The sequence below is a fragment of the Salvelinus sp. IW2-2015 genome, linkage group LG14 (genome assembly GCF_002910315.2).
Source record: "Salvelinus sp. IW2-2015 linkage group LG14, ASM291031v2, whole genome shotgun sequence".
Lineage (NCBI taxonomy): Eukaryota > Metazoa > Chordata > Actinopteri > Salmoniformes > Salmonidae > Salvelinus > Salvelinus sp. IW2-2015.
Window position 1 is genome coordinate 25769968 of NC_036854.1, and position 23188 is coordinate 25793155.

The 23188-nt window shown below is 43.4% G+C and overlaps 2 protein-coding genes, 1 long non-coding RNA gene and 1 pseudogene across 4 annotated transcripts in view; 1 reads left to right on the top strand and 3 right to left on the bottom strand.

Moving 5' to 3' along the window:
• Window positions 1-3172: 3172 nt before the first annotated feature.
• On the bottom strand, window positions 3173-8686 carry LOC111972750 (zinc finger protein 184-like). Its single transcript, XM_070446594.1, has 3 exons — window positions 8351-8686; window positions 6471-8035; window positions 3173-5613 (listed from the first exon to the last, which is right to left on the bottom strand). The coding sequence occupies exons 2-3, from the start codon at window positions 7788-7790 to the stop codon at window positions 3718-3720; spliced, it is 3216 nt and encodes a 1071-aa protein (XP_070302695.1). The 5' UTR covers window positions 7791-8035; window positions 8351-8686; the 3' UTR covers window positions 3173-3717.
• Window positions 8671-11263, top strand: LOC111972981 (oocyte zinc finger protein XlCOF22-like; annotated as a pseudogene).
• Window positions 11264-15175: 3912 nt separating this feature from the next.
• On the bottom strand, window positions 15176-15962 carry LOC139028672 (uncharacterized). The gene is made up of 2 exons (XR_011480892.1): window positions 15503-15962; window positions 15176-15458 (listed from the first exon to the last, which is right to left on the bottom strand). It is a non-coding gene; the product is annotated as an uncharacterized lncRNA (long non-coding RNA).
• Window positions 15963-16414: 452 nt separating this feature from the next.
• LOC111972753 (gastrula zinc finger protein XlCGF17.1) overlaps window positions 16415-23188 on the bottom strand; it is a 10115-nt gene continuing 3341 nt past the window's right edge. Inside the window, exons 2-5 of one of the 2 annotated variants that reach the window (XR_011480891.1) lie at window positions 21864-21973; window positions 20677-21678; window positions 17640-17875; window positions 16415-17453 (exon numbers count right to left, since the gene is read on the bottom strand). Coding sequence is in view for 1 of the 2 variants with exons in the window: in XM_023999820.2 (XP_023855588.2) it covers window positions 17795-17875 (81 nt within the window). In the remaining variant the exon portion in view is untranslated. The remainder of the gene's footprint in view (window positions 17454-17639; window positions 17876-20676; window positions 21679-21863; window positions 21974-23188) is intronic. The other variant, XM_023999820.2, reaches the window with a different exon arrangement.

Here is a 23188-nt window from a genome sequence, read left to right on the forward strand (position 1 = left end):
CTGGTACTGGTACTTCCTTGTCATATATGCTTGCACATTGATCTTACTGGACTCTACCTCAGGTAATATAGCTGCATTCATTGCATCTCGACTACTGGTACTTTCTGTTATAGGTCCCCCATTGATACTGGTACTCCCTGTTATATAGCTCCACATTGATCCGGTACTGGTACTTTGATCTGATACTGGTACTTCCTGTATATAGCTGCACATTGATCTGGTACTGGTATTCCTGTATATAGCTGCACATTGATCTGGTACTGGTACTCCTGTATATAGCTGCACATTGATCTGGTACTGGTACTTCCTGTATATATCTCCACATTGATCTGGTATTGATACTCCCTGTATATAGCTCCACATTGATCCGGTATGGTACTTTGATCTGATACTGTTACTCTCCTGTATATAGCTGCACATTGATCTGGTACTGTACTTCCTGTATATAGCTGCACATTGATCTGGTTTGGTACTTCCTGTATATAGCTGCACATTGATCTGGTACTGGTACTTCCTGTATATACTCCCATTGATCTGGTATGTACTCCTGTATATAGCTCCACATTGATCTGTTACTGGTACTCCCTGTATATAGCTCCACATTGATCTGGTACTGGTACTCCCGTATATAGCTCCACATTAATCTGTTACTGGTACTCCCTGTATATAGCAGTACATTAATCTGGTACTGGTACTTCCTGTATATATCTCCACATTGATCTGGTATTGATACTCCCTGTATATAGCTCCACATTGATCTGGTACTCCCTGTATACGGCTCCTCATTGATCTGGTACTGGTACTCCCTGTATACGGCTCCTCATTGATCTGGTACTGGTACTCCTGTATATAGCTCCACATTGATCTGTTATTCCCTGTATATAGTACTCCACATTGATCTGGTACTGTTCTCCCTGTATATAGCAGTACATTGATCTGGTACTCCCTGTATACGGCTCCTCATTGATCTGGTACTTCCTGTATATAGCTCCACATTGATCTAGTACTTCCTGTATATAGCTCCACATTGATCTGTACTGGTACTCCCTGTATATAGCTCCACATTGATCTGGTACTGGTATCCCTGTATATAGCTCCCAATGATCTGGTACTGGTACTCCTGTATATAGCTCCACATTGATCTGGTATCTCCTGTATAGGCTCCACATGATCTGGTACTGTACTCCCTGTATATAGCTCCACATTGATCTGGTACTGTACTCCCTGTATATAGCTCCACAATGATCTGGTACTGGTACTCCCTGTATATAGCTCCACAATGATCTGGACTGGTACTCCCTGTATATAGCTCCACGTTGATCTGGTACTGGTACTCCCTGTATATAGCTCCACATTGATCTGGTACTGGTACTCCCTGTATATAGCTCACACTTGATCTGGTACCGGTACTTCCTGTATATAGCTCCACGTGATCTGGTACTCCCTGTATATAGCTCCACATTGATCTGGTACTGACTCCCTGTATATAGCTCCACATTGATCTGGTACTGGTACTCCCTGTATATAGCTCCACATTGATCTGGTACTGGTACTTCCTGTATATAGCTCCACATTGATCTGACATGGTACTTCCTGTATATAGCTCCACATTGATTCTGTTACTTGGTATCCCTGTATATAGCTCCACAATGATCTGGTACTGGTCTCTCCTGTATATAGCTCACGTTGATCTGGTACTCCCTGTATATAGCTCCACATTGATCTGGTACTGGTACTCCTGTATATAGCTCCACATTGATCTGTACTGGTACTCCTGTATTAGCTCCACGTTGATCTGGTACTCCCTGTATATAGCTCCACATTGATCTGGTACTGGTACTCCCTGTATATAGCTCCACATTGATCTGGTACTGGTACTCCCTGTATATAGCTCCACATGATCTGGTACTGGTACTCCCTGTATATAGCTCCACATTGATCTGGTACTGGTACTCCCTGTCCCATCTATATAGCTCCACATTGATCTATACTGGTACTCCTGTATATAGCTCCACATTGATCTGGTACTCCCTGTATGTAGCTCTACATTGATCTGGTACTCCCTGTATATAGCTCCACATTGATCTGGTACTGGTACTCCCTGTATATAGCTCCACATTGATCTGGTACTGGTACTCCCTGTATATAGCTCCACATTGATCTGGTACTTCCTGTATATAGCTCCACATTGATCTGGTACTCCCTGTATATAGCTCCACATTGATCTGGTACTCCCTGTAATATAGCTCCACATTGATCTGGTACTCCCTGTATAGTAGCTCCACATTGATCTGGTACTTCCTGTATATAGCTCCACATTGATCTAGTACTGCCTGTTTAAACTGTAGCTTCATTCTAATTTATTTTATTTTTCCTTGTGTTAGTTACTATTTTATATTATTATTTTTAAACTCTGCATCGTTGGAAAGGTTCGTAATTAAGCATTTCCCTGTCAAGTTGTATTCGCACACAGTGACAAATAAATTATGATTTTCACAAAATAATTCCAGCATCCAAACAGTGGACCCACAATGTGAAGAATATAAAGAGTTACTGTATTGAGCCCAGGACACTTGTAGCCTGAATTGATGCATCCACTGCTGTACATGCCGCTTTGGCAACGTTTTAGTGTTCTCGCGGAATTACAATGAGTGTTTAGTGTTCTCGCGGAATTACAATGCATTTTAGTGTTCTCGCGGAATTACAATGCATTTTAGTGTTCTCACGGAATTACAATGAGGGTTTAGTGTTCTCGCGGAATTACAATGAGGGTTTAGTTGTTCTCGCGGAATTACAATGCATTTTAGTGTTCTCGCGGAATTACAATGCATTTTAGTGTTCTCGCGGAATTACAATGCATTTTAGTGTTCTCGTGGAATTACAATGCAATTTTGAGGGTTTACTGCCAGTTTTCAAGTCAAATCACTCATTTTCATGCAGCTGACATGCYYTATTGTTAAATAATGGTGTAATTTTCTCTAGTTTTCTTGYCATTTCCTAGAAATGATTGTGATKGGTTCACATTTTACCGGTASGGTGTACCCCCACTATTTATTTTCCCGGCACGCGGGACCAGAGCGTACCGGCTTACTTCGACCCCTGCCTAGGACCCWTATTTATGCATACAAKTTCTTACTCAAAGAATTAGATAAATAATTACTCCAACAACATATCATTGTCACCATTTTATTTCCACCAGTTGAGGTTCGGCRATGAATTTTAAACACCTTTTAAAATGYACAACATATCCAAATATCAACTGTGAATACAAAAACTCTGTAGCTAAAATATGAACTTTGAGACAAATAATTATTTTGAGACAGATGAACAAAATAACAATCTATTCCAAGCTCTATACACAGTATATCAATCCTCAACGACTGCAAACCTGTCTCAATAAAATCATTTTTTATATTTTTTTAAAGAAAATGGATCCTTCCATTAATTTACATCTAGTTATCTACAAGGGACAGGTTTAAGCATGTTACCATTCACTGAGTGCATGGTAGGTTGGGTTTTTGGGACAGACTGAGTCTAGGTTCCTGTCCCAATACGTTAGAAATGCATCCTTCCTATCTGGGACAGGTAAGAGACAGGTTACCAGGTAACAGACAGGTTACCAGGTAACAGACAGGTTACCAGGTAACAGACAGGTTACCAACCTGTCAGGTTACCAGGTAACAGGACACCGGACAACTTGGTCAGGTGTAAACAAGGTTACCATTGAGTCTGTGATGGGTAGGGATAAGGGACATGCTGATTGTGTGGTAGGTAGGGATTAGGGAGTCTTGGGACAGAGACAGGCYGAGTTTGCCTGTGTGTCTCCTGATGTTTCTTCAGYCTGCTCAACTGGGCGAAYGCTTTATCACACAAGCGGCACTGGAACGGTTTCTCTCCTGTGTGGGTCCGCCGGTGGTTTTTCAGGACATTKCCGTCAGCGAAACACCTCCCGCAGTCAGGGCATTGGTACGGCTTCTCTCCAGTGTGGATTCGCAGATGAAGATTGCAGTGGCTCTTACTTGTGAATCTCTTGTCACAGTAAGTACAGCAGTAAGGTTTCTCACCCGCATGAATCCGGAGATGAAGTTTTAAACTCCCTGCCAGAGAAAAACTCTTCCCACACTGAGGGCAAAGGTAAGGCTTCTCTCCAGTGTGTATCCTCTGATGAACCAGTAAGTTARTTTTAGTGGAGAAGGTCTTGTCGCATCGGGAGCAGTGGACCCGGGTAGGGTGGGTCCGTAGATGATCCRTTAGAAGAGCCTTGGATGAGAACTCCTCCCCGCAGTGGGGGCATGGAAGAGGGTCTTGGTGCCTGTGGATGGGACCCAGTGTCTCCCCCTTGTGGTTCTCCTGGTGATGCCGTTGTAACGTTTTTGTATGACGAAACTTCATCCCGCACACRGAGCAGTGGTAAGGTTTTTCTTCTGTGTGAGTTCTGATGTGTTTCTTTAAATTTCCACGATCATTGTAACTGTTTCCACACTGAGGGCAMGAGTACGGTTTCTCCCCAGTATGGATTCTCAGGTGTCTTTTAAGACTGGCGGCCACAGGGAATCCCCTTRCYCATTCKYAGCACACATGTGGATTCTTCACAGGATCACTTGGCGGGTGTCGTGTTTTTATGTGTGATTCCAGTCTTTCTGCAGTTATGAAYCTCTTCTTACATTGACCACAGCGGTGAGGGTGWTCTGTGTGAAAAACCTCCCGGTGATGTTCAAGGCTTTGTTTTCCAATMAATTGCTTCCCACATTCAGAGCAGAGGTAAGGTTTCACTGTGTGTTGTTTACCCATGTGACTTTTGATGTGTTTCTGTAAGTTTCCAGAATCACTGCAAGCCTTCCCACAATGATGGCAAATGTATGGTTTCTCCCCAGTATGAGTTCTCAGGTGTCTCTTAAGACTTCCTGCCTGATGGAAGCCCTTTCCACATTCAGAGCACACATGAGCTTTGTCTGCAGTCAAGTTCTCTCTCCTTCTCTGCAGGTTCTGTATGTGTAGTTTTAGACTTCCTGCTGTGGCAAAATTCTTACCACAGTGATCACAGATATGGGAGCCATCTCCGCAGTAGGTTTGTTTGCGTTCTTTAGCATTACGAACGCTCTTCTGATAGGCAAGTCTCTTCACAAAGACCTCTTCTCCTGGGTGAGTTTTTCTGATGTGTCTCTTTAAGTTTCCAGAATCAGTACAAGCCTTCCCACAACGAGGACAGACGTACGGTTTTTCCCCAGTATGCGTTCTCAGGTGTCTCTTAAGACAGCCGGCCTGTGTGAAACTCTTTCCGCATTCAGAGCAGATGTGTGGTTTCTCTCCAGACAGATAAAGTAAGTGTGTTTTCAGATTTGTAGCAGTGCCAAAATTCTTCTCACAGTGATCACAGATATGGGAGCTAGGTCTGTCTCCTGAGAGGGTTTTGTGTTGTTCAGCATTAGACGAGCTGTGGGGTTTCTCTCCTGTCTGTGTTGTCTTGTGTATTATATGGCCACTCTGCCCAGGTGTCTTCCTGCAGTCGACTAGCTGCACAGACACCCTCTTCAGACCGCACAATAAGGCGCTACCGGGAGAGGCACGCCCCGGGGACTCTGGGAGGGCAAAGCGGGGCGGGGGCGGTTTGTCCTAGAAAATCATAAAAATAGAGATGGAATGAATGAGGAAACACTTTCCTACCGGTCAAGTCATTTTAAAATCTTTGCAGAGAAAATCAGAAGTCTTTCCTWGATTCCTCTCATCATCTTTCGATTACTCGGCATCCTTCTTAAAATACATTGGAGGGAAAGAACCAAGAACCTTCTCCCCCAATGCATTTATAGAAGGAGGTCCAGGAATCAATGATGAGAGGGATCAAGGAAAGAGAAACGCACTTCAAGCAGAGGTCGCATCAACGCAGTTCTTCACGCATAAAAGGAAAGATAAAACGCAGAAAAAAATATCTTGTTGCGTTTTTGTAAAACTTCAGTAGGTTTCACTCCAAATCATGAATTTAAAAAAGGACACATTTTTGTGCTTCAGTTGCACTTCTGCAATCGGATGAAATATCTTCGCTCTCGTCTTGACCTATTACATTCCACCACTCTGACTGCTGTGTGCTTTAGTTCAGTTACAATGCTTAAAGATTAACTTCAAAGCAAAACATCAGGAAATGTATCTGGCTCCATTCTTTCTATGATAAACATTATAAATATGATGGCCGTGCATCGTTTTGGTAAAATATACCTTGTTTTTTTATTGTAAGCTCATTTACTTGTGTGGCTGCGAGCCAAATAGCGTCTGTTGTCATCTGATGAAATGCACGTGAATTAAAACTGTAGTTGCATGTCTGTTGATCACTCTATTGAAGCAAAAAAACGGTTGACTTTCAAGATAAAAACGCAGGGGAAATGCTTTAAAACACTTTATGGTCTGTGTTTAAAAAAAATGCTGATTTCTAAAAGCGAATGCGACCCCTGTTTGACCCTGTGAATTTAAGTACTCACCCCTCTCACTCTCTGCTCTGGTGTGTGCCTCTCTGGAGACGACTCCACCTCCAGCCCATCGCTAGCCATCCAATCCCTGTCCTCCTCGTCCCAGTCTACAGCGTCATCGGATTGGCTGGGACTCATGGGCTCCGCCTTCAGTCCGTTGCTAGGCAACCAATCCCTGTCCTTAACGTTGCAGTCTACAGCATCATCATCATCATCATCATCATCATCATCATCATCATCATCATCATCGTCGTCAGCACCATCATCATAGGCTTGGCCGGGACTCATGGGTACAACGCTACCATCCTCCTGTATCCCTTTGAGGTCCTCTTTCAGTTGGAGTGAACAAGATGTTCCCTGCTCCTCCGATTTAATTGAATCCGTATTGTCCTGCATTTCCTCCACATTTCCTGTAGGGYTGCTCCTCTGAGTGGCGAAACMCTCCACAACCATCTCCTCTACTGGGTGAGTTCTTCTCATGTGTTTCCTCAAGTTTCCACAGTCACTGTAGTCCTTTCCACATTTGGGGCAGARGTACGGTTTCTCCCCCGTATGCGTTCTCAGGTGTCTCRTAAGACTGGCAGCCACAGGGAATGCCCTACCGCATTTAGAGCACACATGTGGGTTCTTCAGAGGATCACTWGGCGGGTGTCGTGTCTTAATGTGCGATTCCAGCCTTTCTGCAGTTATGAAGCTCTTCTTACATTGACCACAACGYTGAGGGTGTTCTGTGTGAAAAACTAGCCGGTGATGTTTAAGGCTTGATTTTACAATGAATTGCTTCCCACAATCCGAGCAGTGGTGAGGTTTCACTGAGGGATTCACWGTGTGTTGTTTAACAGTGTGCGATCTGATGTGCCTCTTTAATTTACTCTGGTCTGGTGTGTTGCTAAGCAACCCAGCTCCTCCCTCTTCATTCCATTCTTCATCGCAGTCTACAGCATCATCATCACATTGGCTGGGATGCAAGGGCTCCGCTGTCAGTCCGTTGCTAGGCAAACAATCCCTGTCCCCCTTGTTGTGTTCTTCGTTGCAGTCTACGTCATCGGATTGGCTGGGACTCATGAGTGCACTGCTACCATCCTCCTGTATCCTCCTGATGTCGTCTTTCAGTTGGACTAACCAAGACATTCCCTGCTCCTCTGATTTCATTGACTCCGTATTGTCCCACATTTCCTCCATGACTTTACGCCTTAATAAGCGATGATTCATACCTTTAATTTCAGAGCCATCCATTCCACAACGTTCACACAGGTCGCGTAAATTGTCCTCAGTTAAATTCCATAAACTCTTTTCGATTTCATCCATCAACGTTTCCTTCTCAGAACTCATTTTGTCCCAGTATTTAGAATGTTTTTTGTTGTTGTAAAAAATAAAATTAAAATAACTTTCTATTGAATTGAGTTGTCACTAGTGTGAGGTGTGTCTCTCTCCTGTGTATTCACAGGTCTCCTATATCTCCTGCCACACCGGGAGCTTCAGGAAGTGCTGCATTATGAGTCTCTGTCAAAGACAAGTTATTTCAGGGTCCGATCTTCTTCCTGTCACCAGAACAGTGGAATCCCTTGTGAGGTCACCTGTGTAAATAGGACGATATGGTGTAAGACAAAAACAGTTTATACAGGCGTGCAATATGTATAGTGACATTTTATATTTGTCAAGTCCGTGAAATGTTTACTTTTAATTTACTGTCACTATTTTATTTTTTACTTAATAGAACAATATAATTAAAAAAATATTAATGATAATAAAAAATATTTTTGTAAGATATATGAAATGTCAAGGTTCCCACGATGAGGGCTTGTATTTTGACTAACGTAAACTAATGTAACAGGAACATTAGGTACAACAGTAACTCATTGATTATATGTAGTCGCTCTGCCTTTACTTACCAAATAGAAAACAATCGTCGTTTTACTCCTACATCGACTCTGTATGAGCAGAGCATCAAATTAGTTAGCAGGAGCTATTAGCTAGCCAACAGTACCAAGGTAAAAATGTAGCTGTCTGATGATGAGCAGGAAACGRAACAGTTATGCAACGGTAACGACTAGCTAACTACACCGTTTGGACAAAGCCAATACCTAATGTTTTACTGACCAGATTTATTTAAACATTTTCCCATTCTCCCCTCGCGGTWAATGCAATCAAAGAATGGCCATATCAAAACTATGTGGAATGGCGTCCAGTGATGGCATCAACTTTTTTCCGGGTTAGCTGCTGCCCCGGAAGTAGTTCTAGGCGGTTCTGTCAACATAGCTAGTCTGCTTAGATAAACCGTACTCAAAAGCATTGTAGCTAGAGTTATTTACAAATATATCTTCAATATACTTGGCGTAGACTATTTCCATCCTGTGATAACGTAGATATGGAACTATTAAACCAGACAGACGTGAAGTTACAAACGACAACTTAAGCTAACATTATTAGCTAGCTAAGTACCGTTAGCTAGCTCAGTATGCTATGCTAACTTAGCCTGCTATCTATTTTTGCGAAATAGCTGTGATTTTTCATAGCAAAGCAACATTTGAACTGATTGCTTGCTACAGCCGGAGAACAACATTTTCTCSGCAWTTTTTTGTTGTTGTTGCTTCAGCTCACACAATGTATGAGGTGAGAAGTGAGCTATAGCTAGCTAGTTGCCCTGAAACTAAAACCTGTTTTGCTTGAGCCCAAAGCCATAGATACAGCAGGTATAGATATAGCTGGTTAGCTAGTTATGTAAATACATGGCTCTGCTTTAGTCAACTCCATTGTCATTGTCTTATTCAAGGTTAGCTTGTCATTTGTAGAAGTTGGGTATACATTTGTCAAGTAGTAAGGACTATTTTATCAAGTCAYTTCGTTATTAAGACCAAAGCCAATGACGTGACGTTATCTTCTAGGCCTATCTCTGACTGTACTTTTCAATCAGGATTTAGATGAACCCCAGCCAAACCAGTCAAATCTACTGGTTCCTGACTGTATCCATGGTGACCAGAGCACAGGCGGTCCAGAGATGGTTCCTAGGAGCCTTGACTACTTCAGTGACTTTCTAAGATTGAGAGGTAAGTCGGTTGAGAGATTTCCATTAACTTTAGTAGGTGGAGGCTGAGGCAGACTGAATGTTTAAACCATCTGACGGTGTTGTTTAGGTACAGTGTTAACAAAACAGTGCAACACTTACACAATCTGGGGTGTATTCACTAGGAAGCTAATGGCCGAAACAGGGAAAGGGACTATAAGAAACACTTGTTTTCATTTGCTACGGTGTACACTAATGAATACACACCTTTGGTTTCCACTCAAGCAATCCTGATCGGACTCTTTCCTATATCCCCACAGGAGAGACAGGAGAGAGTTCCAGCCGTCACTCTGACAGTGAGGGGGCAAGTTCTACCTCAGGAGAACCTGAACAACAGGAGGACAATCACACAGCCAAGAACACACACAGTTGCAGAGAGTGTGGAGAGGAGTTCCCTACACAGCATTATCTAAGAAAACATCGRAACACAACACACACAGGAGAGAAGAAGACCAGTCCCAAACCCAGGAGGAGCTACAGCTGCCTGGACTGTGGGAAGGAGTTCCCATGTCCATCTAAACTACAACGACACCTTCTGACTCACACAGGAGAGAGGCCCTGCTTCTGTTCTGACTGTGGGAAGAGTTTCACTCGGGAGGAACATCTGAAGACACACCAGCGGTTCCACTGTTCTAGTGGGGAGGGCAGTCCCTCTATATCGGGAGATCCTGAACAGGCAAAGAACTGCTGCCTGGAGTGTGGAAGAGAGTTCTCTAGTGCTTACAAACTACGCAGACACCTGCTGACACACACGGGAGAAAAGCCTCACTCCTGCTCCGTGTGTGGGAAGAGTTATACTTATCTACACACCTTGAAATCACATGAGCTGAAACACACCGGGGAGAAGTCTTACAAATGTTCCGTGTGTGAGAAGAGCTTCAACCAAAAGGGAAATTTGAACCAACACATGCTAGTGCACACTGGTGAGAAACCTTTCTCCTGCTCTGTCTGTGGCAAGTGCTTCACCCAGAAAGCCAACCTGACTGCCCACCAGCTCTCCCACACAGGAGAGAAGCCTTTCTCCTGTTCCATCTGTAGGAAGGGCTTCACTCAGAAAGCATATCTTAAACAACACCAGAAACTGCACACTGGAGAGAAGCCTTACGCCTGCTCCGAGTGTGACAAGAGGTTTACCTTCTGTACATCTTTGAAAAGACACCAGCTGCAACACACAGGAGAGAAACCGGACTCGCTAAGTTTGAAAGAAATACACCAGCAATCACACMGCAAAAAAGTTGAGGAGAGTCTCTCTGCATCAGCAGCAGAACCTGAACAACACCAGGAGAATCACACAACTAAGACGTCGTCTCCCTGCTGCTCAGAATGTGGGAAACATTTCAAAACMTCATCATCTCTACAGATGCACGTGAGAATCCACACAGGAAAGAAGCCATARRCCTGCCCCGACTGTGGGAAGAATTTTGCTACAAAAGGACGTTTGAACTTGCACCGGCGGTCACACACAACAGAAGCAGAGAAACCCATCCACTGTGAGGAGCAGAACACACCACAGGGGCAGGAGATGGTATCTGATAACCTACAGGACCTCTGTCAAACACTGGGGCTGAAGGCCAAAGTCGAAGAGGAGAAGGACGAGGTGGAGGAGGATGGAGAAGGGGCGACGGATAATGCAGAGGAAGTTGGAGGGCTGATTAATTCTGATGGAGAAGAAGTTGACTGGGATTCTGTTCAACATAGTAAGTGGAGGCAGAACGCTGACTGTTCTTCAGTTACACAGTAATAGAGTCTGACTCATTATCTAACCCAGTGGTTTTAAGGAACTCAGTCCGGCTTTTAAATGTACTCTTGAAAATTGTAATAGTAGAATGCACAAGGTGCAATGTAGAAATTGGGTAGTTCATCGTCAGTTCCTCTTGTCATGTTAGTCATTACATACCTTAGAGAGATACTAATAACTGGTCAGTCATTACATACCTTAGAGAGATACTAATAACTGGTCAGTCATTACAGACCTTAGAGAGATACTAAACCCTGGTCAGTCATTAAAAGACCCTTAGAGAGAGATTTACTAATAATTAACTTGGTCAGTCATTTACAACCCTGTAAGAGAGTAACTTAATAACTGGTCAGTCTACACCTTAGAGAGATACTAATAACTGGTCAGTCATTACATACCTTAGAGAGATACTAATAACTGGTCAGTCATTATATACCTTAGAGAGATACTCATAACTGGTCAGTCATTACAGACCTTAGAGAGATACTAATAACGGGTCAGAAATGTCCGGGTCAACTAGACCGTGTCAGCATGGGATAGTTAGTTTTTAGCACATAGATATTGTTGTAATTTTTTTGTCACTCCAATTAATACATATTAGACAGACATGGTAAATGTATACAATTGCAAGAAAATTTGCTTTAAAACAGCATATTTTATCATTTATCAGAATATGCAGGAAATACACTTTAAACCTGCAAAATCCTCTCCACCAACAAGAGGCGTGTGAACGGTGTGTGTCATGAACGGTGTGCTTGTGCCCATAGAAATAGACCTGTATTTGATGCTGTCTGGACAGTAGTGTGGCATGTCATACCTTTTCTGTCCAGACAGCATCAAATACATGGGCTACATATAGTAACACAGAGGGGCGCTGTTTCGCTGGCTAGTTTCAGCAGAGAGGAAGAGGCGAAGAGAGAGGACTCACCCGCCAAAATCTGTCCTGAATAAGCCCAATGCGTTTCTATGTAATGTAACAGCACGGAGCAGGTCTCGAACCCTCGACCTTCTAGCCCGAGGTCCGGCGCGCTATCGACTGTGCCGCAGTCGATAGCGCGGCAGAGTCAATTTCCACTCGTATAAACCCAGAGTCGTTACAATATGCAGACCTAAACTTGTCGCCCGCGTTCCCGCATTTGGGACGACGATTCACAATGTTAGCACGGAGACATGAGCATCTCGTCATTATTTACAGATCTCTAGTTTCAGCCATTTGCTAAATAGATAGGTACATTGGATTCTGGCTTCCCCTAAAGTAAATGTATATTTTGTTAAAATATTATAATTACTCCTCCTGTCTAAATAAAATCATTCAAAATATATTACCAGAGAGTTTGACTTAGCCACAGAGGGTCATTACCAAAGAGCTTGACTCAGCCACAGAGGGTCATTACCAGAGAGCATGACGCAGCCACAGAGGGTCATTACCAAAGAGCTTGACTCAGCCACAGAGGGTCATTACCAGAGAGCCTGACTCAGCCACAGAGGGTCATTACCAGAGAGCCTGACTCAGCCACAGAGGGTCATTACCAGAGAGCTTGACTCAGCCACAGGAGCGGTCTTACCAGAGAGAGCGCGCTGTATAGGAGTATAACCTATTGGAGGAAGCCAGCAGTTTGGGCAGTCGCGTTGGCAAACAGCCTAGCTGATTATTGACTTGTGTCTGTCAGTAAAAAAGCATCTAAATCTGTGAGATAAATGATTGTTTTTGAGTTTACATTGATGACAGAAGGAAGGGGGTTGTGGGGCCGTCTCTCTCCAGTGAATGGTTGTTGTGGTGCCGGTCTCTCTACAGAACATGGTTGTGGTGGGGTCTCTCTCCAGAATGCTTGTGTGGGGGTTTGTTGTGTGGGTCTCTCTCCAGAATGGTTGTGTGGGCGGTCTCTCCCCAGAATGGTTCGACTGTTGGGCGGTCTCTCTCCAGAATGTGTGTGGGGGTCTCTCTCCAGAATGTTGTGTGGGAGGTCTCTCTCCGACATTGTTGTGTGGGGTCTCTCTCCAGAATGGTTGTGATGGGGGGTCTCTCTTCCAGTTAATGGTTGGTGTGGGCGTCGCTCTCCAGAATGGTTGTGTGGGGGTCTCTCTACAGGAATGGTTGTGTGGGCCGGTCTCTCTCCAGAATGGTCTGTGGGGTTGTGTGGGGGTCTCTCTCCAGAAGGGTGTGTGGGGGTCTCTTTCCCAGAATGGTTGTGTGGGGGTTTCTCTCCAGAATGGCTTGGTGGGGTCTCTCTCCAGAATGGTATCACGTGTGGGGGTCTCTCTCCAAGAATGGTAATGTGTGGGTGTCTCTTCTCCAGAATGGTTGTGTGGGGGGTCTCTCTCCAGACATGGTGCTGTGGGGTCTCTTCTCCAGAGATGGGTGTGTGGGTCTCTCTCCAGCATGCGTTGTGTGGGGTCTCTCTCCAGAATGGCTTTGTGGGGGTTCTCTCTCCAGATGGTGTGTTGGGGGTTGTGTTGGGGGTTCTCTCTCCAGAATGGTTTGTGGGCGGGTCGATATGCCTGGAGGAGTCTTCTCCAGACTGGTTGTGTGGGGGTCTCTCTCACGAATGCACTCAGGTCTCCCAGACAATTCTTCCACATATATTATTCTATGTGCAAATTGTTCACACACTTTGGGTATTTTATGATAAATTAGTTGTAAGATAGTTGAGTGTATTGTGGTGCCTATTTTCCCATCTGGAAAGAACCTTGGTCTCACTTTGACTCCCTGTCAAAATAAAGGTACACAAAAATAAACCCATCCTTGCCTATTGCCCTCTCATCTCTGCCATAAGTAGGGTGCTCCCCTCTCGTTCTCCCTCTCCTTCTGACAGAGGAGAAACGCTTTAGCCAACGTTCTCCGCTTCCTCATCTGTTACTGCCATATTCTCCCACTCGTCAACACGGGATCCTATCCCTTCTGACCCCACTCACCCCCCCCCTTCTCACCCTTCCAATGCTCGCCTTGTGTTACGGTATGAAAGTGATCTGTCGTTTCCAGGAAGTAGCCTTGTAGTCTATTCACTTTCGTAGGAGTTTTGAATGGTTTCTATATATAAAAACATCATCAAATGCATCTGGAGAAGTTCATTCATCCACAAACAAGAATTATATCTGAATGCAGATTGGCTGACAGCCTGGTATATTAAAGCAATAAGGCCCGAGGGGGTGTGGTATATGGCCAATATACCACCAAGTATAATCTTTACAAATTTGATGATAGAATTGTCAAAGCCCATTCAAAAAAAGGTTAGGTGAGGACAGGACCCGGAAGCATGACGCAGGACACGCCACCTGCACATGGCATTCAGACTGATTACCTCTGTAGCGAATCAGAATGCAAGCTCACGAGACTTCTGGGATGGTTGTAACCAGGCTAGATCCTCTCCACTAAAAGCAGAAACCACATATGTTGAGAGTGTTGTAATATGGATTATATTGTATGACAACACGTGCACTCTGGACAATGAAAGGACTAGCACATTCACTATCTTTACTTTTATTTCCATTGTTCATAACATGATTGTATGCTACTCATGTAACATCGTACAGTTATGACATCACGTAACATGATTATGACATACAATCCATATCAATATCCACAAACACCTCATTCTAATGATTGTCCAAACACACACACTTCTTTCAGCAATATCCTACTCTGAACAATCTCGACTTTCTAAATAACATCGTTTACTAAGATGATAACATTGATATTAAAAGACAAGTTTTGTAAGTGTTAAGAACAGGGAAGAAGAGCTATTCTATGGACTACAAACCTACTATTTGGATTGTTGCATAATTAGCATATATCACATGAATTAACCTTAATAAATAGAAAAAGACATTGATCACTTTATTAAAATGTTTATAGATACCACCAGCTAGTTTGCTCATGTCATTTCTTACGTTGGATTGACTGATTGTGTATTAGTATGTTGTTTATCCGCTTTTATACGTTCAGTCTGCTGTCTTTACCTTTTCATGCTTTTTTTTAATAGTTTAAATGTATTTGATACAAATTGGCTTAATCTTGAAACCATTAACCTTTCACCAAAACATTGCTCACTTAAAATAATACAATTCTTGGAACATGCATCAGTGTGCAGATATATTTTTACATTATGAAGTCATCATTGTTCATCTCCCAGTCTAAACCGCACCTCTTAGGAGACCAACGGTCATCAGGCGGCCCTCTCAATCATCACGATTATCCACCCTACTAGCATCCACTAACTGTGAGGCTCCTCCTCTCCTCTTCACCTACTAGCATCCACTAACTGTAGAGGCTCCTCCTCTCCCCTCTTCACCCTACTAGCATCCACTAACTGTAGAGGCTCCTCCTCCTCTCTCTTCACCCTACTAGCATCCACTAACTGTAGAGGCTCCTCCTCCTCTCTTCTTCACCCTACTAGATCACACTAACTGTAGAGGCTCCTCCTCCTCCTCTTCACCCTACTAGCATCCACTAACTGCGGAGGCAGCCTCCACTTCTTCATCATCATCATTCTCATGGAATCCTCTTCACATCTCTTATCAGATTCTCTTCAGTGTTTGCGTCTGATGGATCTTCTTGTGTCGTCCCAGCTTCATAGAACTGGTGAAGGTCTTACCACATTCAGCACAGCTGTACGGTCTCTCTCCTGTATGAGATCTGTTGTGTATCGTGAGTTCAGAAGCTTTTCTGAAGTTTTCTCGCAACAGAGCAGGAGAAAGTCTCTCTCCCGAGTGCGTCCGTAGGTGTTCTTTCAGGCGCCCTGCTTGAGAGGAAACAATTCCACCACAAAGCAGCAGTGGGGTTTTTCTCCTGTGTGTAACTGCTGGTGTCTTTTCAAGGCTGAGGAGAAGCTGAACCGCTTGTCACAGTGGGGGCAGGGGTACGGTTTCTCTCCCGTGTGTACTTTCTGGTGGTCTTGCAGATGTCTTTTCTGAGTGAACTGCTTCTCGCACACAGAGCAACTGAAGGGCTTCTCTCCTGTGTGGATCCTCATGTGTAACTTGAATGCGGACAACTTCTGGCAATCTCTCCTACATATGTTACAGGTATAAGGACTCTCCCCCAAGTGGACTTTGCTGTGCGTTTTGAGGTACGACGCAGTAGTGAAGCGCTTCCCACACTCAGAGCAGCAGTGTGGTTTCTCTCCCGAGTGCGTCGGGTAGTGTTCCTTCAAACGTGACAGTTGAACGAAACCTTTCCCACACACTGTGCAAGTGTGAGGTTTCTCTTCTCTGTGTAACTTCTTGTGTCTATTCAGAGCTATGGTGGAACCGAACATCTTGTCGCAGTCTGAGCAACCATAAGGTTTTTCAACTGAATGTACACTCTCGTGTCTTCGCAGATGTCCTTTGTGGTTGAACTGCTTCCCACACACAGAGCAGCTGTACCTCAGAGCTGTATTGTGGTTCACCTGGTATTGTTCAGTTTCTCCTGATGTTGACGGACTCTCCTCTTCCTCAGAACTCAGAGGATTGAGACGAGGAGGATCCAAGTCCAATCCAACTTCTTCTCCATCAGAATTGATCAGAACACCAAATTCCTCCTCCTCCTCATCTAGTCCTTCGTTTTTAGTATTCATCTCAGGTGTTTGGTTGTGGTTGTCACACTCAACAGGTGGTGGTAGTCCAGGTGGTAGATGGGTCTTCTGATGTTTCCATAGGTTGTGGGAACTGGTGAAGCTCTGGCCACATTCAGCGCAGCTGTAAGGTTTCTCACCTGTGTGATCTCTGTGGTGTACTTTAAGGTCTGCTGGTCTTGCAAAATTCTTCCTGCATACAGAGCAGGAGTAAGGTTTCTCTCCTGTGTGCGTCCGGAAATGTTGCTTCAAACGTGATGATTGGGTAAAACTCTTCCCACACACAGAGCAGGGGTAAGGTTTCTCTCCAGTGTGTGTCAGCAGGTGTATTTYCATGGCTCCCAAATGGGCGAACTTCATCCCACAGGTCGGGCAGTGGTAAGGTTTCTCTCCAGTGTGTGTTTTCAGATGTGCTTTCAGGTGTCCSTTCTCACGGAATTGGTTTCCACACAAAGTACAGGGGTAAGGCTTCTCTCCTGTGTGAATTCTCATGTGTTTTTGTAGCGCCGATAATTTTTGGCAGTCTTTTCCACACACTGAACAGCAGTGAGAGCTCTTAGCGGTGTGGTCTCCTGTGATGTTCAGGTACTCCTGATGTAGAGGACTCTCTTCAATGTCAGAACTCTGACTGGGATTATATCCTGTGTGAAATTTTGAAGGGTTAAACAAGCAGCAGACAAGTCAAGAGAAAATCCCAGGTTTCCTGAAATCCTGGCTGGTATCCGGATTTCCTGTTTATTCCCTCCTGATCCGGGAATCTTCCAACCAGGATTTCTGAAAACCGGGCATTTTGGAAAGTTAAATAATTCAAACTCATCTCAATTTACCAAGAAGAGAAGGATCCAGTCCATTTCTTCTCCATCAGAATTAATCAGCCCAACAACTTCCCCTCCTCTCCTCCTCCTCTCTTCCTCGCCTTTTCTTCATCCTCCAGTTCTTCAGTTTTAATCTTCAGTCCAAGTGTTCGGTCCTCCTCTTAACATTAACAGTCATCCAGCAGTTTGAGTGGAGGCTTCACTTTGGCTCTGGTCAGAAGCAGGGACTCTGTTGGTTTGTGCCCAGCCTGGTGAGAAAATAAACATGTATTTAGATGAGAAAAACAATTAAAAAGTTCAAATTGCCTTAAAATTAATTTTTGGTCCACCAGCCACAAAAAAAATTACCAGCTAAAATATTTATTTCTGCTTAAATGACACCCAAAACACAAAAAAACAGATGTGTATGCTTCGTAATGTTTCAAAAACAACATTTATTACTTAGTTCAACCACTTTTTTGAGACCCCTTTTAAGGGCGGTGGTTACCGTGGTAACGGACTCGAGTCATGTTTGTGCTTGTGAGATCGAGTCTGACGAGTAGAAGTGCTACCTTCTCTTCCCTAGCAGTTGAAACTCAAAACATTGAAAAACCAACCTAGCTTTGTAACAAAACCATGTAAAGCCAAGAAACACAAGGACAAAGTTACACTTCAGTAGACTTTTCTTTTCAAGTAAATTAGACCAACTTTTATACCTGTGCGCAGCGCTTCTAAAAATGAATATTTTACTCAGCTCTTCAGTGCGCACAGCCCCAGCAAGGCAGCGTGCAGCACGAGGTGAGAGGCTTTAGGAGTCGCAGTTCTTGGACTTTGTGCAATTTATTTTCCAGTTAAGAAACAAAACGGCAGAAATAGTTTGAAAACAGCTACTGCAGCATTTCCTTTGCTAAAATGTGATCATACCTACTAAATGTGATCATACCTGACTATAAATGTGATCATACCTGACTAAACTGTGATCATACCTGACTAAACATGTGATCAACTGACTAACATGTGATATACCTGACTAAATGTGATCATACCTGACTAAATGTGGAAACTGACTACAATGGGACAACTGACTAAACATGGCATACCTGACTAAATGTGACATACTGACTATACTTCACAATCTAGTGAAATGCTGGCACTGTGGAGCCCGACACCCGTCAACGTGGTGAAAATCCACCGCATTTGGCAGATTGTTTCAGGAGTCGGGCATAGTCAATGAGACTCAAAGGTGACGACTCACAGGGAGACAGCATGGTGCAAACAGACTGGCTTTTATTAAGAAAAGGCTAATAAATCTGGCTCTTCAGAGCTCTAAGGTACACTTAAGGATACAAAAAGATCAAGTCAACAGGACTAGCCACAAGCTGCAGGACAGGATACCACAGCTGCAGGACAGGATAGCCAAAGCTGCAGGACAGGACTAGCCACAAGCTGCAGGACAGGACTAGCCAAAACCTCAAGTGACGTGCTCTTCAGAACGCTCTTTCCCCATAGTGAGAGCTGCAGACCTTGAAGTCTATAGGGAGTCCATTAGAGGGCTGCCACACCTCGTTAAGGGAACCGCGCTCAGCTGGTATCTAGGCTTGCCCTGCTGCACCACAGTCATGACTAAAATGCATGTACAATGGAGAATCTCCCAATGGACAATTTTTGTAAATGTTTTATTTTACCTTTATTTAACTTTTTAGGGATAGGGGGCAGCTTTTCACTTTGGATGAATAGCGTGCCCAGAGTGAACTGCCTCCTACTCTGTCCCAGATGCTATATTCACCTATTGAAATCCCAGTGGGATATGGATCTGTTTGCACTTCCTACAGCTTCCACTAGATGTCAACAGTCTGTAGAACGTTGAATGAAGCTTCTACTGTGATGTTGAGCCGGATGGGGCTGTTTGAGTCATGGTCTGGCAGAGAGCCAGGTCCGGTCACCGCATTCCACATGATATCGACTTGCGTTCCATTACTTCTAAGACACAAAGGAATTCTCCGGTTGGAACGTTATTGAATATTTATGATAACAACATCCTAAAGATTGATTCTATACTTAGTTTGACAAGTTTATTCGACCTGTAATATAATTTTTTGAAGTTTTTGTCGGACTTCGCCTGGACCTGGCGCAAGCGTTTGGATTGTGTACTAAACGTGCTAACAAAAGTAGCTTCTTGGACATAAGAAATGGACATTATCGAACAAAACAACAATTTTTGTGGAACTAGGATTCCTGGGAGTGCATTCTGATGAAGATTAAGGTAAGGGAATATTTATGATGTAATTTCGTATTTCTGTTGACTCCAACCAACATGGGGAGAAATTTGTTTCTATCTAGCGCCATCTCAGATTTGCATTTTTCTTTTCCGTAATAAAAAAAAAAATCTGACACAGCGGTTGCATTAAGAACAAGTGAATCTTAATAAAAAGATATATAATTTGATGAATAGAATTTTGAATCGAACAAAACATATATGTATTGTGTACCATGAAGTCCTATGAGTGTCACCTGATGAAGTCATCAAGGTTAGTGATTTTTTATCTCTATTTCTGCTTTTTGTGACTCTATCTTTGGCTGGGAATGGCTTGTTTTTGGACTTGGCGGTGATCTAACATCATATGTGTGTTTTCCTGTAAAGCATTTAATAGGACACATGGGTAGGTTAACAAGATGTTTATCTTTCATTTCTGTATTGGATTTGTTTAATGTGTAAGTTAACATATTTCAAAAAATTATTTTGAATTTCCCGTCGCTGCCTTCCAGCGGAATGTTGTCGAGGGGTTGTAGGGAACGTGTGTCCTAGAAAGGTAACAGTAGAAAACCTTTGACAGCTAGGAATGGGTTATCTAAGCGACATTTTCTGCTCATCACAGCAAACTTTTGGTTACTGGCCAACGCTCTAACTACTAGACTAATGCAGTCGCAGTCTTAATCTGTGTCTGGGATATGGGCCTATAGAATTAAAGGTGAAAGATTGGCCCTATATGAAGGAAAAAGTTAGCTTTATTGAGAGGACAACTGCACCCTTGGACAAATGTTTGGTGATAGGATAATAATTTCCACCGACCTTGACCAGTATATTCTGGAAGACAGTAGCATCTTGTGGAAGTAGAATCCACTCCCAGTAGCTGATTAGGCTCACAGCACCACAGATCCCTGAAGAGTTACGCTGGTGTCTCCAGTAGGTTCTCAGAGAGCGAGAACCTCATTCCACACCCGGAGCACTGGTACGGTTTCTCTCCAGTGTGAATCTCTCTGGTGTTTCAGTAGCTTTGACTCGATGGTGAAACTCTTCCCACATTCGGTGCATTGGTACAGATTCCTCCCAGTGTGGATTCTCTGATGTTCCTTCAGCTTGGTTGAAGTGGAGAAGCTCTGCTCACAATGGAAACTTTGTAGAAGTTGACTCCAGTGTGTTGATTGGGCATGTATCTTCAAGGACACCAGTTGAGCAAATCCCTTACACATTCTCCACATTGGTACGGTGTTCTCCGGTGTGAAGTCGTTCATGCTTCACCAGTGTCCCAGATAGAGCAAAACGCTTGGGCAGTAGGAGCAGCAGTAGGTCTCTCGCCGGTGTGCATCTCTCGTGGTCTTCAGCTTGGCAGCAGTGGGAAAGTTTTTCACAGTGAGCGCAGAGGAAAGGTTTCTCCCCTGTGTGTGTCTGCTGGTGAGATTTCAGGTGCGCCAACTGAGAAAAACTCTTCCCGCACTCGGGGCACTATAAGGTTTCTCACCCGAGTGCAACAACTGGTGTCTCTTCAAGTCTCCCATGTGAGTAAACCTGCTCCCGCCAGTCAGAGCAGGGGTACGGTTTCTCTCCACTTGCACTTTCTGGTGCGTCTTGAGGTTTGCGGCTTGGGAGAAGCCCTTCCCACACACCATACACTCGTAAGGCTTTCTCTCCTGTGTGTGTTCTCTGGTGTAGCATTAGTTATAGGAGTGGATAGTTCTTTTCCACACGTTGAACAGATGTGAGGCCAGAGCTTTGTTGTTCTCCTGGTCGTTGGTCAGGTTCTGCTAATGTAGAGGGACTCTCCACTGTCAGAGCAATGGTCAGGTCTCTCTGCTTGTGGTAAAGAGGTGGTATGGATAAGTAACACCTTAAATATGTGAAGATTTGAGATTCTGCCAATAATATAGATGTTCTTCATTGGGTAATTGGAAATAAACATTTATTTAAACTTCTTAAAATAAAGTAAACTTGAATGTGTAAGCTAACCCATACCTTCATAAATTAACCTTTGAACTCACCAAAAGCAGGATCTTCCTCCTCTTCTTTTGACTTTGACATCCAGTACTAGATTGAGACCAGCCTCCTCTACAGCTGTGGTTCAACCTGCGTCGTTTGGTCAAACACAAGCCTAGTTAATAATCAGGACAACTCATTCATATAATATTCAACAGCAGCATTAATCTTTGTTATCATTGTTGTAAGGGCCTTAACTCTCTTGGTATGGGGCAGTATTTTCACCGCCGGATGAAAAGCGTGCCCAAATTAAACGGCTGTTACTCAGCGCAGAGGCTAGGATATGCATTATAATTAGTAGATTTGGATAGAAACACTCTATAGTTTCTAAAACTGTTAAAATTGTCTGTGAGTATAACAGAACTGATATGGCAGGTGAAAACCCGAGGAAAAATCCAACCAGGAATACTATTATTTGAAAAGCTGTTTTTCAATGAAAGCCTATCCACCATACAAGACTTAGGACCCAGTTCACGATCTCTGTGGCTTCCTCACATCTGGCGGTCTTTTAGGCATTGTTCAGGCTTTTACTCTGAAAAATGAGGGAGTACAGCACTTTCAATGAGTGGACAGTGGAATTTCCAGACATGAGCCAAGCGCGTGATCGAGAGCGCGCCTTTCTTGTTTCTCCTTTCTATTGACGAAGCTTTTGTCCGGTGAAATATTATTTATTATTTATGACAAAACACCTGAGGATTGATTTTAAACTTCGTTTTGACATGTTTCTACGAGCTTTTATGTACTTTTTTGTGACTTTTCATCTGGACTTAGTGCATTTGGATTACTGATCTAAACCGCAAACAAACGGAGATTTTTTGGACATAAAGAGGGACATTATCGAACACAACAAACATTTTATTGTCTAACATGGAGACCTGGAGTGAATGAAGATCATCAAAGGTAAGTGATTAATTTTAACGCTATTCGAAACTTTTGTGACACCTCTCCTTGGTTGTAAAATGTCTGTATGTTTTTTTCTGCGGCTAGGCGCTGACCTAACATAATTGCATGTGTGCTTTTGCCGTAAAGCCTTTTTTGAAATCTGACACAGCGGCCTGATTAACAAGACGTTTATCTTTAATCCTATGTATAAAACTTGGTATTTTTCATCAATGTTTATGATGAGTATTTCTGTAATTTGATGTGGCTCTGAAATTTCACCGGATGTTTGTTTGAGACAATGAATAACTGTACATAACGCCGCAAATTTCAACTGAGGTTTTTGGACCATAACGATTAATATCTCTCTCACAAAACAAACAAAAAAAGATAAAGAGAGCAACAAAGATCAAGAGAAGAAAATGAAAAAAATGAAGAAATAATAAAAATA